The following is an 11,759-nucleotide window of genomic DNA, read 5'->3' on the forward strand; positions in this document are numbered from 1 at the left end:
CTTTTGATTTTTTGATTTTATTGAATTTTCTTTTTGGAAGACTTGGTTGTGACTGGCTATAATCCCATTGATTTTCACACCAAGGCATGTGGCAGAGGATGGAGGAGAGTTAGAACGAGAAGCTTCAGATCTAGGAATTTATTCCCCGTCGGATTTTCGATATTCTCCTGTGCCTTGGCATACGATCATGCTCTTCTCTCCTGTTGGCAAATATGGTTGTCTTTGTTATGGATCTGGATAGCTTCGGTTGTGCATCATTTTATAGAGAAAAGTGTTGTTGCTCCTTTAGTCGGTGTTGTTTGGTTTCTTATATTTGGTGTAGTTTGTTATTAAAGTCTAGAAACTCTATGAGTGGTCTAGTTTTTTCTTGTAATTCCCAAAAAAATGTTGAATTTGCTGAGTGGTTTAGTTTCTCTAAGAGAGTTATGCTGGTTAGCAGTTAGATTTTATCCTTAATGTAACTGACTTGATATACTTAATATAACTGACTTGATATATGACAACTTAGACGGTATATAAGGGTTTTTAGATAAGTTCTTTGCGATTTTTTTTCTTCTCCAAATCGTTTCAGTTCTAGAGCTAACTCTAGTCACTGGAAAGCTTTACCCATGTTTGTCGTATTGTTAATCGAGATGACTCTCTATATACATTTTTAATTGATCTAATAAAATATTATCGCTTGTTCGGTCAAAAGTCATAGATTGGTGACCTTGTATCTATACAACTCATGATAACAGTTGTAAGAAGTAGCTTTCTACTCAACTCTTAAGCATTAAACTTTGAATTCTAGTTTTGAATTTATTAAATTTTTATGCTTTAACTAGGAAGAGTACTATATATGTCACATTAAATAATGAAACTAGAGAGTTACCTAAATACAAAATAAGAAACCATTAAATATGTAATCAATTTCCAACTGAACGTTGAAAAAGCTCCAAAGTTCAAATTCCACATATTTTCTTAATAAAGAAATGAATTTACAAAATAAATATAAAAGAGAAAAAAAGAATAGACTTAAAAGAGAAAAAGAAAAGAAAAGCAAAGAAACACATTTATTTTAGTATTATAATTGCGCATGAATGTATGCAAGAATGGATGATGATGTTGATGATGGTGGTGATGATACATGATGATATGCCATACATTCTGTTCATCCTCGCAAGTCGCATCCGCCCAAGCAAAAGCTCTCTCTCTCTCTCTCTATCGCTCTCTCCGAGCACTCTTCTCCTCCACCCTTTCCCAGTTTGTTCAAACCTTCCACGTCTAGGGTTTCCTTTTACTTCATTAAACCCTTACCATCTAAAGCCCTCAATCTAATCGACAAAACCCTAAGTTAAACTCTTTACTTTATACAACAATCTCGCCTCATTTGGCTCACATTTTCCCTAAAATCAGCTTATTGGTCTGTCTCTGTCTGCCTTTCTGAAATCGCAAAACTTCGAGCTGCACAACATTCATGGCCAAGACCAAACCTGGAAAAAAGGACCTGGACTCTTACACCATCAAGGGCACCACCAAAGTCGTTCGAAGTACATCTTTATCTCTCTCTATCTAAAAAACCCAGAATTTAGTTTCCAGTTTCAGCTTCTGAAAACCCAAGATTGTCTGATATTTATTAAATCTAGCTCTGAGAAACCCAAAATTTCAATCTTTACATATATAGACAAGTTATTTGTAAAACCCAGATTCAAAATTTCAATTTTAAGCTCTGAAAACCCATAACTAATTTTAATTTTTTCAATTTTTTGGTGCTGAAGACTCCATTTTTTTTAAACATTTTATACAGTTCATGTTTCTCTGCTATGCGTGGCATTGATTTTCGATTGAATTTGTGCTTGCCATAGCTGGTGATTGTGTGTTAATGCGACCATCGGACTCCGATAAGCCTCCATATGTGGCACGCGTGGAGAAGATCGAAGCGGACCACCGCAACAACGTGAAGGTTCGGGTTCGATGGTATTATCGACCTGAGGAGTCCATCGGAGGGCGAAGACAGTTCCATGGAGCCAAGGAGCTGTTTCTATCAGACCACTATGATGTGCAGAGTGCACACACTATAGAAGGGAAGTGTACGGTGCACTCCTTCAAGAACTACACTAAGCTTGAGAATGTGGGAGCCGAGGATTACTTCTGTAGGTTTGAGTACAAGGCTTCCACTGGAGGGTTCACACCAGACCGCGTGGCTGTGTAAGCAATGTGTTCTTTTGGCTTTGGTTGTCTATTTTCCTGCTCACAGAAAAACACACATGTATATTTGATTGGTGATGTTGGATTTTGAAATTATGTTACTTTGCTTTTTGTGTTGAAGGTATTGTAAATGTGAGATGCCATACAATCCGGATGACCTTATGGTGCAGTGTGAGGGATGCAAGGACTGGTAAATGCACACCATTCGTTTCTTTAATGCTTGGTATTATTCATCCGTTTCAAAGTTTGTATGCACTTTTTTCCATTAATCATCGAGTGCTTTGGCAATTATCATTTTATAAGCTTTCATAATTAGCAGCGTGTAGAATAGAAAATGGAAATTGTGACTGCTCATGCCATATGATTCCATTTGTAGAAGGTGATGATTGTTAAATTCATTTGCTACTGAGGTTTTGCAGATTATGAGATAAGATGTTTGTCCAAATTTCAGATCCTCTTGATGGCAAACACATTGAAGGCTATAAATGTTTGCTTATTCTTAACGTAGTGTGCGTCTCTTGCACACAGTCTTCTTTTGGTTTATTAAGTTTGATGATTGTTTGGCGAGTTCTTGAGAGCTTGATTTAAGGAAAGGTTTTAAATACTGATTGTAGTGGATATATTGAAGGTTTGAAATTAGGGAAATCTTTATAGAAATATTGATAAAAATATCAATATCAAGAGAAATTGGATTGGAAATTTGAATTGGTGCTTTATGATTTTCTTTTTCTACGTTAAGCTTTACTTATGTTACTTTTGTCAAAGCCCATCATATTACTTAATTAATTTAGGATCAGATGGACCAAATTATGAACAAAATAGTGGTTGGTTGCTGTTAAAACTCTTGAAAATAGTGGAATAATTTCTTTTTGACAGTCTCATTAAGGTCCACAATCTATGTAATGGTGTTTTTAAAAATTTTTTTTTTTTACTGTGGCAATGCCTTTGCCTTGGCAACATAATTATATGTTGGTGATTTCATTTGAAACTAACAATTAAAGATTTGTATAAACGGTAATAACAGATACGCTTCCATTTTTGCGTGCATCTTTTGCAGGTTTCATCCCTCTTGTATGGGTATGACCATTGAAGATGCAAAAAAGTTGGAGCACTTCTTGTGTTCTGACTGCTCATCTGATGATGATGCCAAAAGATCTTTGAATACATTCCCAGTATCACCATCTGTTGAGGCTAAGGTGAGAATTCTGTGTGTTTTGTTCATATGATTCCAAGACGTTCTTGATATAGAATAACCCTTGCCCCACCTCTTAAGCTTGAAGGTTGCATCACTGGCCATAATCAATTGAAAAAAAATTTCCGAAAAAAAGGAGAAGATGAATTATAGAGAATTTTAATGACTTAAATTCGTAGTCGGTGTTTATTCCTCAATTGATGCAGATTTAAAATTGGAAAAATGAGGCTTTGACCTTTTTTGTAAACTAGGAAAGGAGTTACCATCAATCTTCTAACCAAGCTCATTTGGAAATTGGTTTACAGAACCTTGAGTTCTACCTGTGTGGATGTTGGAGATGTTGTCTTTTACCTAAAATACTTGGACCGACATTGTTGGATGACTTTATGACTAATCTATGGAATAAATAGTGGATAAAGAAAAATTAAAGTTTTGAGAGAGAGAGGTCCTATTTATAGTCATGATGATATCGTGCTGGTTATTGGAATTAATTTTAGGTAATGCTGTTAAAACTGCACAATATTGTTCTGTGAAGTCTTAACTAGAGCATTATGTTTTGACTGTTTCTGATGTAATTTTCTATAGGTTTCCTTGCTTCAATGAAGGACCATGGCTGATTAACCATGACGGTGTTATGTTTTAAATTTTATTCTAGGTGGAGCCAAAGCGCAGGAAGAGGTGACCTATTGATTGGGATGCTTAGCGAGGAGGTATCCAACTTCTTTGGCATTAGCTCCAGTGTTGTGTGTTGTGGAAATGTACAGTGCAGAGAAGATACTGTGCTTGCACAATCCAAAGGCTTTTTTAGTTTTATCAATGTTTGTATGTGTGCTAGACCTAGGCAATGACTTTGAGATCTGTGTTGTCCTTGCAAGACATTAAAATCATATTTAAGCACAGAACACATGAGAACACACCAAACCAAAGATGTAGGAGGAACCTTGGATTTGTTGTGATGTGTTTATTGCTGGCATTACTTAGTATGCATGCAATGGCAACTGATTTAGTTTTTTTTAGCCCTTTTTCCCCCTTGTTTCATTGTCTTTCTGTTTTTGGGGATGAGAAAAAGTAGGGGAAGCAGGGGTTCTTTGGCAGCTCTTGATAGAGCTGCATCTGTGGATCAAGATCCAGAGATGCAGCTTTGGAATAGAGTTCTGTGTGTGCAACACAAGGCATGGCGGGTGCAGTTTCAGGAGTAACTAGAACACCCATTTGGCTTAACCGATGGGTTTGCTCCCGTCTTTGTCTTTGTAAACACATCATTTGCCACTGGTTGATCTTACGGGCTGGTGGAACTGTGTTCTATTCTATCAGCCTGCTTGAGGTCCAGCCAATTTTCATGCCATTTTCCCCCAAGATCTACTACCAACACAGACCTGTGAATGTGCAACAGTACCACCTGTCGGAAGATCATCTTGAATTGTCATTATCATAACAGCAGGTTTTGTCGACTGTATGATGGTTAACCGGTGTTGTATGTTATTTGTGCATGTCTCAGATTTTGAAGAATCATGTCCCGGATTCCTGTTGAGTCGCATCTTGCCCGCTCTATAGTCATTTTAATTAAGCCATGCTACCATGGTACATGTTTACATCATTTGTGTATTGCTGACTCTCTCTCTCTCTCTCTCTCTCTCTCTCTCTCTCTCTCTCTCTGGTTATGTGGCTTGATTTGCTGATATTGGACCCCAAGATTTGACTGTTCTCAGAAAACAGATGAGATGTCTAAGAGGGCATCTTGATCTAATGCTATGGATGGCTCTACTATATTCCAAGTTGATGATTGGATCTCCTATCGTGGCCAGCCAGACTATTTAATCTACATTTCTATTTATTCTAAAATTTTGTTCATTGTACATCTCTTCATAATAGGGTGTGTTTGGTTTTAAATGTTTCAGAGTGGTCCCGGGTGCCAACTTTGTAGTGGCCCTTTTGACTGTACTAATTTGTTAGACCTAACATGTTCTTTTGCATTTCCAATGGATCTCCACATATTTATTTGAAAAAGAAAATAGGTCTTGACTTGCAGACAAGATGTCTCATGTTCGAATTTCTATGGCATTTTAGTTGTGTGTGTGTGTGTGAGATTCCTCTTTTCTATAGTTTAGACTATCGTTTGTACTAATTAAAATATATATATAATGACGTGGCATGTGAAGAAGAAAATAAATTGATAATATTAAAATTTCAAAATCTTAATCCTAACCTAACTTATAGCTAAGGCCTAAATTGCATCCTTACAAGGGAAAAAGAATTAAAGGGGTGGTGGTAAATTCCATTTTATTCAACATAAAATTGACAAGTGGGTGTAAAATCTGTGGCCGAGGTTCCCTGACTCCATGCCATATAATCTTCCTTTGGTGCAAACTTGTGCACGTTTGCAGCTTCTATCATTAAGAAAGCAATTCACCTTTTACAGTTATACTCGTGACAATTTCAACCATTGGGTGCATTGAACTAATCCTATTTCATTCTATACATGATTTGTGTATATCTATATATGAGTCTTTACCTTCTTTTATCAATGTATCTGTGCATCTCATTCCCTCCCCCAACAAGCCCTTCTCTACCACAAATTAAGCCTAAAATGAATGGGGTGGCTACCCATTTTCTTTAAAGAAGGATCATCTTTATAAAATATAATATAATATAATTTATATGTTAATTTCGAAGTATAATGAAAGAATTAATAATTCATACAAAAAAGAAGAAGAAGAAAGAATTAATAATATAAAATAGTTTTTTTATATAAGCGACATTGTAAACTACTCTAAATTAATGTTATCTACGAGGAGGGAAACTTGAACTTGGGTGCAATCGGGAGGGAGACTCAAACTTAGGTGGGGGCGGACTCACTACCCTAACCAACTAGCCTAACTCATTTAATTTTATTTTTCATCCAAATAGACTGTATGTCTTTAACATTATTGTCAATGTTTTTTAATTTTTATTAACAAGAAGATTTTTTTAAAAAAAATCCAAAAATTGTTTTGTAGAGATAAATAAAGATGAACAAAGACAATACTGTTTAAAGGGTGTTTGTGTAAATGGCAACACAATAAGCCACCCATTCCCATTTCCCTTGTTTTCCTTCCATTTTCGTCTTCTCCATCGAATCGAAACAACGATAAAAGCAAAGTCAAGAGTCTTTTACAAAGAGCTTTTAGATTGCACAGACGTGTAGAGGGTATACTCCTGTATTTATAACAGACATTTCGCTTTTTTGTTTAATTAATTCAAATTTTGATTCTTTTTTGCTTTAGGCTTTTGCCTCTCCCTCTTCAAATTAAGTGCGCAATTAGATTTAATTAGGGTTTATCAGTTGAAGACCCGAGTTCCAGACTTCCAGACTTCCAGCTCAGGCTTTTTCTAGGTCTTACTTCTCATTTTCTCTCGTTTTCTTTCTCGCACTTTCTCGGATCCCTTTGCTCATGTAGTCAATGTAAGTCAATTTCTCTTGTGTATATCTTCAATTTCTTCGGAACCCACTATTTGTTATTCAATTTAAATTCTTTGTCAGAAGTTATGAGAATTTTGTGCTCAGAAGAATCATCTAGGGCATGTTCATCTGATAGGGTTTTCATTTCTGTTGATAAATTGTCACCTCGTATGGCTTGTATTATTTGATTTTGAGAATGCCAATGATTTGAATTAGTTTCCGAGCTAGAAAGAGTTTGGGGTCCAGGTTTTTGTAGATATGATCAAACAGATATTGGGTAAAATACCTCGGAAACCCTCAAAATCATCGCAAAACGATGCTTATAATGACGGAGGGGCCAATGGGAATGGGCCCAATTCATTTCACAGCTCAAAATCTACTTCGTCTTCATCAAAATCTTCAAACTTGGGTTCAGGCGCTTCACGCTCGAGCAATGGAACTCTTGCCCCACACTCATCGAGCTCGACTAAATCCAACCACTCGAAGAAATCAGCTCCCATTGCTGCCCAATTGGGTCCTTTGTTGTCTTCTGGAGCCTACGAGGTTTTGCCGAGCTTCAGGGATGTTCCCAGTTCAGAAAGGCAGAATCATTTTATTAAGAAATTGAATATGTGCTGTGTTGTGTTTGATTTTAATGATCCCTCGAAGAATCTCAAGGAGAAGGACATCAAGCGGCAGACATTGCTTGAACTTGTTGATTACATTTCATCTGTAACTTCAAAGTTCAATGAGGTGACAATGCAGGAGATTACAAAGATGGTGGCAGCCAATTTGTTTCGTACATTTTCATCTTCTAATCCTGATAACAAGCTTCCTGAAATGTATGACCAAGACGAAGAGGACCAAATGATGGAACCAGCTTGGCCTCATCTTCAGATTGTGTATGAATTTCTATTGAGATTTGTGGCTTCGCCAGAGACGGATGCCAAGCTTGCTAAAAGATACATTGACCATTCGTTTGTGTTGAGACTACTTGATTTGTTTGACTCTGAGGACCAAAGAGAGAGAGAATACTTAAAGACAATCCTCCACCGCATTTATGGGAAGTTCATGGTGCATCGACCATTCATTAGGAAAGCCATCAACCATATCTTCTTTTGGTTCATTTTTGAGACTGAGAAGCACAATGGGATTGCAGAATTGCTTGAAATTTTAGGCAGCATAATCAATGGTTTCGCGTTGCCTTTGAAGGAAGAGCACAAGCTGTTCCTTGTCCGTGCCTTAATTCCCCTTCATAAGCCCAAGTCTGTATCTATGTACCATCAGCAACTTTCATATTGCATCAGTCAGTTTGTGGAGAAAGATGCCAAGCTGGCTGATACTGTGATTCGAGGACTGCTGAAGTATTGGCCCATAACTAATAGTTCGAAGGAAGTTATGTTCCTTGGTGAATTAGAAGAAGTTCTGGAAGCTACCCAGGCATCAGAATTTCAGCGCTGTATGGTCCCTCTATTCCGTCAAATTGGTCACTGCCTCAACAGCTCACATTTTCAGGTACTATTCAAACGATATATTTATCTTTTACTGGCTTTCTTGTTTCTACCATGTGTTATCTGTGGATGCACATGGACACGATGTTTCAATAATTTATTAATATTTCTGATATTGATCCATTTTCATTATCTTTCTTCCAATGAATCATTTTCCATAATGATGAGTTTTCTAGATTGTTGCCTTTTCAGCTTGACACGCAGTTGGTTTTGTGAGATGTAATGTATATGTTAAAGCTTGAGGCTTTTGATGTTTTGTTGGGATTTTTGTCTCTTAACAAATCTGTAAATATTCCACTTTTTTTCATGTGAAATTAAGCTTTTGTCTCCTTATTCACTAGATGCTTCTTTGCATATTTATCTGTGCTGCTTGGTTGAGTGAAAATATTCCCTTGATCAGAACTGTTGGGATACTTCAAGATTGTGGTTCATTGGAATCTGGGTTGATGTGTTGATGTAATAGTTGTCCAAGTTGCATTTGCACTTAAGGCCAGTTTATATGAAGTTAGTCTTATAGGTGTCATTAGTTGGTGAGTTTTGCTAGTGTACAATTTGGGAGGCAGATGGTGATAAGCATTTCTGCTTTTCAGAGGTAAGCATGATATGCAGATTCAATGTTCCTCATGTGGGAATTTCTGACTTAAGCACCCTTTCTTACTCAGATGCAATGCTCTTGAGCATTTCGTAACTGAAAAGATGGTTTTACGGTGCAAGATAGTGTGTATGTATGGTTTTATAACTTTTGTTTTTTGGTCGAAGTATGGTTTTATAACTATGATCTGAGCTTTGGATTGTTATTTTAGTTTTACTTAATGAGATGTCTTAACTTCTTTTCTACTGGCAGGTAGCTGAGCGTGCCTTGTTTTTGTGGAACAACGATCACATAAGAACTTTGATTACACAGAATCGTCAAGTGATTCTGCCAATAATCTTCCCAGCTTTGGAAAAAAACACACGGAGTCATTGGAACCAAGCTGTTCAGAGTTTGACATTGAATGTGAAAAAGATATTCGCAGATATCGACCAAGAACTCTTTGATGAGTGCTTGCTTAGTTTCCAAGAAGATGAATCTAAAGAGAAAGAAACACAGGACAAACGTGAATCAACCTGGAAGCGTTTAGAAGATGTGGCTGCCTCCAAGGCTTTGGGCAATGAGGCCGTGCTTGTCTCAAGATTTGCCTCCTCCGTTGCCATTGCTACTAACCCAAAACCACGGGCTACTTCAGGTAGTTGAGTTGAGACCCCGTGCAATTTGCAGATACAGTTTCCCCTAATCAGCCGTAATTGAACAAAAGTGGGTGGGACCCAGCCTCATTTCTCTCCGGCTTGTTGTAACTCTGTATGCTGATAAACGCGGAGGTGGGGGGTTGTTGTGGACTTCGCAATTTCTCCCGGGTCACTCTTCCTTTTGTACTGAGATGTGTGTAATATAAAGGATTCGTTATTATAGGATGAGTGGTTATTATTACTCCTGATAATATTTGTTGTATAATGGTGCGAAAAGTTAACTACATTTTTCTGGATCTGTTTCAACCCAAGCAATGTATTATCTCTCTAGGATATTTGTTGTAATCCTTAGGCTTGATCAACTGTCCAGGCTAATGGACTGTGTTCCTGGAGCCGCAGCCTTGATACTTCTTTTGGATCTTCATAATGCATCATGCCAGAAATGGTAGATTTTGTTGTTTAATAAAAAAATACTCCAAATCGGATCTGATGTGATTTATGCCTTCTAGTCGCAAGTCTTTACTCTTTTATCACCCTTCTCTTCAAGGGGTATGGAGGAGATTTGCGACCAAACCTTGTCCTCGGCTAGTCTCCATATGCCTCTTGAACAAGACAAATGGCTTAGGTGCCAAAGGACAGCAGTATAGTTCTACGGCAAGGGTCTTTTACAGAATACTTTGGTCAACACCGTTGTTCATGGATTTCCAGCACATGATTAATTGCTTTGAGCATCAGGAATTTCCAGAAGATAGGTCTTGCCAAAATCTTGTTTAAGCTTGTTATGATCTTGATGCAGAAGCACATTTATTTTGCAGTATATACAAATTAGAACTCATATACGATGCAGTTAAATACTTGAAAGTTGGACATGTAGGCTAGGATTTGACAAACTAGTCTTCACCCTAGCATTTGACATGGTAAAGCTCATAACAGGCAAACAAGCTAAAAGGGCATACATGTCACTGTCGAAATACATACTCAAAGTCTATTAATCATCTCCATAGGCTCGGAATCTGTAACGCTCTTGGTATGGACCATTGAAGAAGAGGTCAGCCTCCAACCACTTAGGGTAACGAACAAGATCTCCGGCAACAAATCGCATATATTGCTTGCTTCCTTCAGGCACAACTCTCACCTCTCCTTCCTCAATGTAAACCAGTTGGTCCACCTGCCAGTCCCATGGTAGCTTGCACTTGCCAGTCTTCCACATTGACCATCTTGAAACTCCAAGCTCTGCTAGTCTCTCCGGTGACACCTTTCGTTCCACTCTCACTTGGTACAATTCCTCCAGAGGTTTCTCTATCCGCATTGCCTTTAATTTCATACCACGACGATGCCTGTTAGTACTACTCCACTTACTGCAATCTCCGCCGGTTCTGTTGACTGAGATTGAGCTGAAGGTTGGGGCCATGATGACACTTGCCATGTTTATAACAATGTGTTATTCTGCCTTGATTGCCTGCTAGGAATTGAAAACAATGAGGCATTGCATAATTCATCACCACAAAAGCAAAACCAACATCATGATCTCTGAATTTAAAATATTCACTCAGGGTAGCCAAATCCCAATGCAAGGTCAGTACAAATAAACAAAAAATGCTATTCTTCCACATCATATTTATAGAAAATGGTCCTGTTGCAGCTTACTAAGTGCAAAAGTTCTAAGAGCTCCTTCCACATCAAGACAGTTCATTACAACATTTGCATTTTTCAATCACCAAAATTTGAAAACATCAGGAGAACAGATATTTGGACTAATCCCCTGAAACCCTAATCCTACATTTCAGACAAATATATAACTTAGATTCTAAGAATGATTTTTCCTCCACAACTATGAGACACCCAGGAAAAGAAAAACCTCCAGCCAAGAGAACAAACAAGATTATCTGGGTTTTATTGGGTCAAAGGTTTTCCATTTCGTGGAGCCCAAAACAGAGCATTTATAGATATTTCAATTCAAGATTTTCAATTCCTTCCCACCACAAATGAACAGGAAAAGATAATCCCAGAAACCAAGGAGAACCAAAGAAACAAAATTTCGCAAGTAAAGCAGAAGAAGAAAGTTGTGGGTGCTTACCTGTTAAATGGAACCTTCAAGTTGAGAGGAGAAGAGTGAGACTCAGCAGCGGCAGCTCTCAAACTAAAACCCCATTGTCTAAGGTTTATCCAATACCAATTGTTTACAACTTACAAGGGCTTTGATTACGTCACGCGCCCGTGACCT

General features: G+C 37.7%; 3 protein-coding genes across 4 annotated transcripts; 2 read left to right on the forward strand and 1 right to left on the reverse strand.

The window, feature by feature from the left end:
- Positions 900-4,976, forward strand: LOC18782810 (chromatin remodeling protein EBS). 2 transcript variants are annotated; one of them, XM_020560455.1, is made up of 6 exons: positions 900-1,529; positions 1,845-2,187; positions 2,309-2,377; positions 3,245-3,383; positions 4,035-4,089; positions 4,878-4,976. In XM_020560455.1, the coding sequence occupies exons 1-5, from the start codon at positions 1,457-1,459 to the stop codon at positions 4,059-4,061; spliced, it is 651 nt and encodes a 216-aa protein (XP_020416044.1). In that variant the 5' UTR covers positions 900-1,456; the 3' UTR covers positions 4,062-4,089; positions 4,878-4,976. The 2 variants fall into 2 exon arrangements, with proteins under 2 accessions (XP_020416044.1, XP_007215952.1); XM_007215890.2 differs by lacking the exon at positions 4,878-4,976 and having other exon boundaries at positions 904-1,529; positions 4,035-4,395.
- LOC18782603 (serine/threonine protein phosphatase 2A 59 kDa regulatory subunit B' gamma isoform) lies at positions 6,406-10,032 on the forward strand. The gene is made up of 2 exons (XM_007217192.2): positions 6,406-8,312; positions 9,153-10,032. Exons 1-2 carry the CDS (start codon positions 7,077-7,079, stop codon positions 9,540-9,542), a joined length of 1,626 nt encoding a protein of 541 aa, XP_007217254.1. The 5' UTR covers positions 6,406-7,076; the 3' UTR covers positions 9,543-10,032.
- On the reverse strand, positions 10,291-11,711 carry LOC18783887. Its single transcript, XM_007215065.2, has 2 exons — positions 11,613-11,711; positions 10,291-10,994 (listed from the first exon to the last, which is right to left on the reverse strand). Exon 2 carries the CDS (start codon positions 10,959-10,961, stop codon positions 10,524-10,526), a length of 438 nt encoding a protein of 145 aa, XP_007215127.1. The 5' UTR covers positions 10,962-10,994; positions 11,613-11,711; the 3' UTR covers positions 10,291-10,523.

Source organism: Prunus persica, chromosome G3 (assembly GCF_000346465.2).
Source record: "Prunus persica cultivar Lovell chromosome G3, Prunus_persica_NCBIv2, whole genome shotgun sequence".
In the NCBI taxonomy this organism is placed as follows: domain Eukaryota; kingdom Viridiplantae; phylum Streptophyta; class Magnoliopsida; order Rosales; family Rosaceae; genus Prunus; species Prunus persica.

Coding starts and splice junctions, on each gene's coding strand:
- LOC18783887 (XM_007215065.2), bottom strand. CDS start 10,961: ATGGCAAGTGTCATCATGGCCCCAACCTTCAGCTCAATCTCAGTCAAC.
- LOC18782810 (XM_020560455.1), top strand. CDS start 1,457: ATGGCCAAGACCAAACCTGGAAAAAAGGACCTGGACTCTTACACCATC. Junction 2,188..2,308: donor ACACCAGACCGCGTGGCTGT/GTAAGCAATGTG, acceptor TTTGTGTTGAAG/GTATTGTAAATGTGAGATGC. Junction 3,384..4,034: donor CACCATCTGTTGAGGCTAAG/GTGAGAATTCTG, acceptor ATTTTATTCTAG/GTGGAGCCAAAGCGCAGGAA.
- LOC18782603 (XM_007217192.2), top strand. CDS start 7,077: ATGATCAAACAGATATTGGGTAAAATACCTCGGAAACCCTCAAAATCA. Junction 8,313..9,152: donor TCAACAGCTCACATTTTCAG/GTACTATTCAAA, acceptor TTCTACTGGCAG/GTAGCTGAGCGTGCCTTGTT.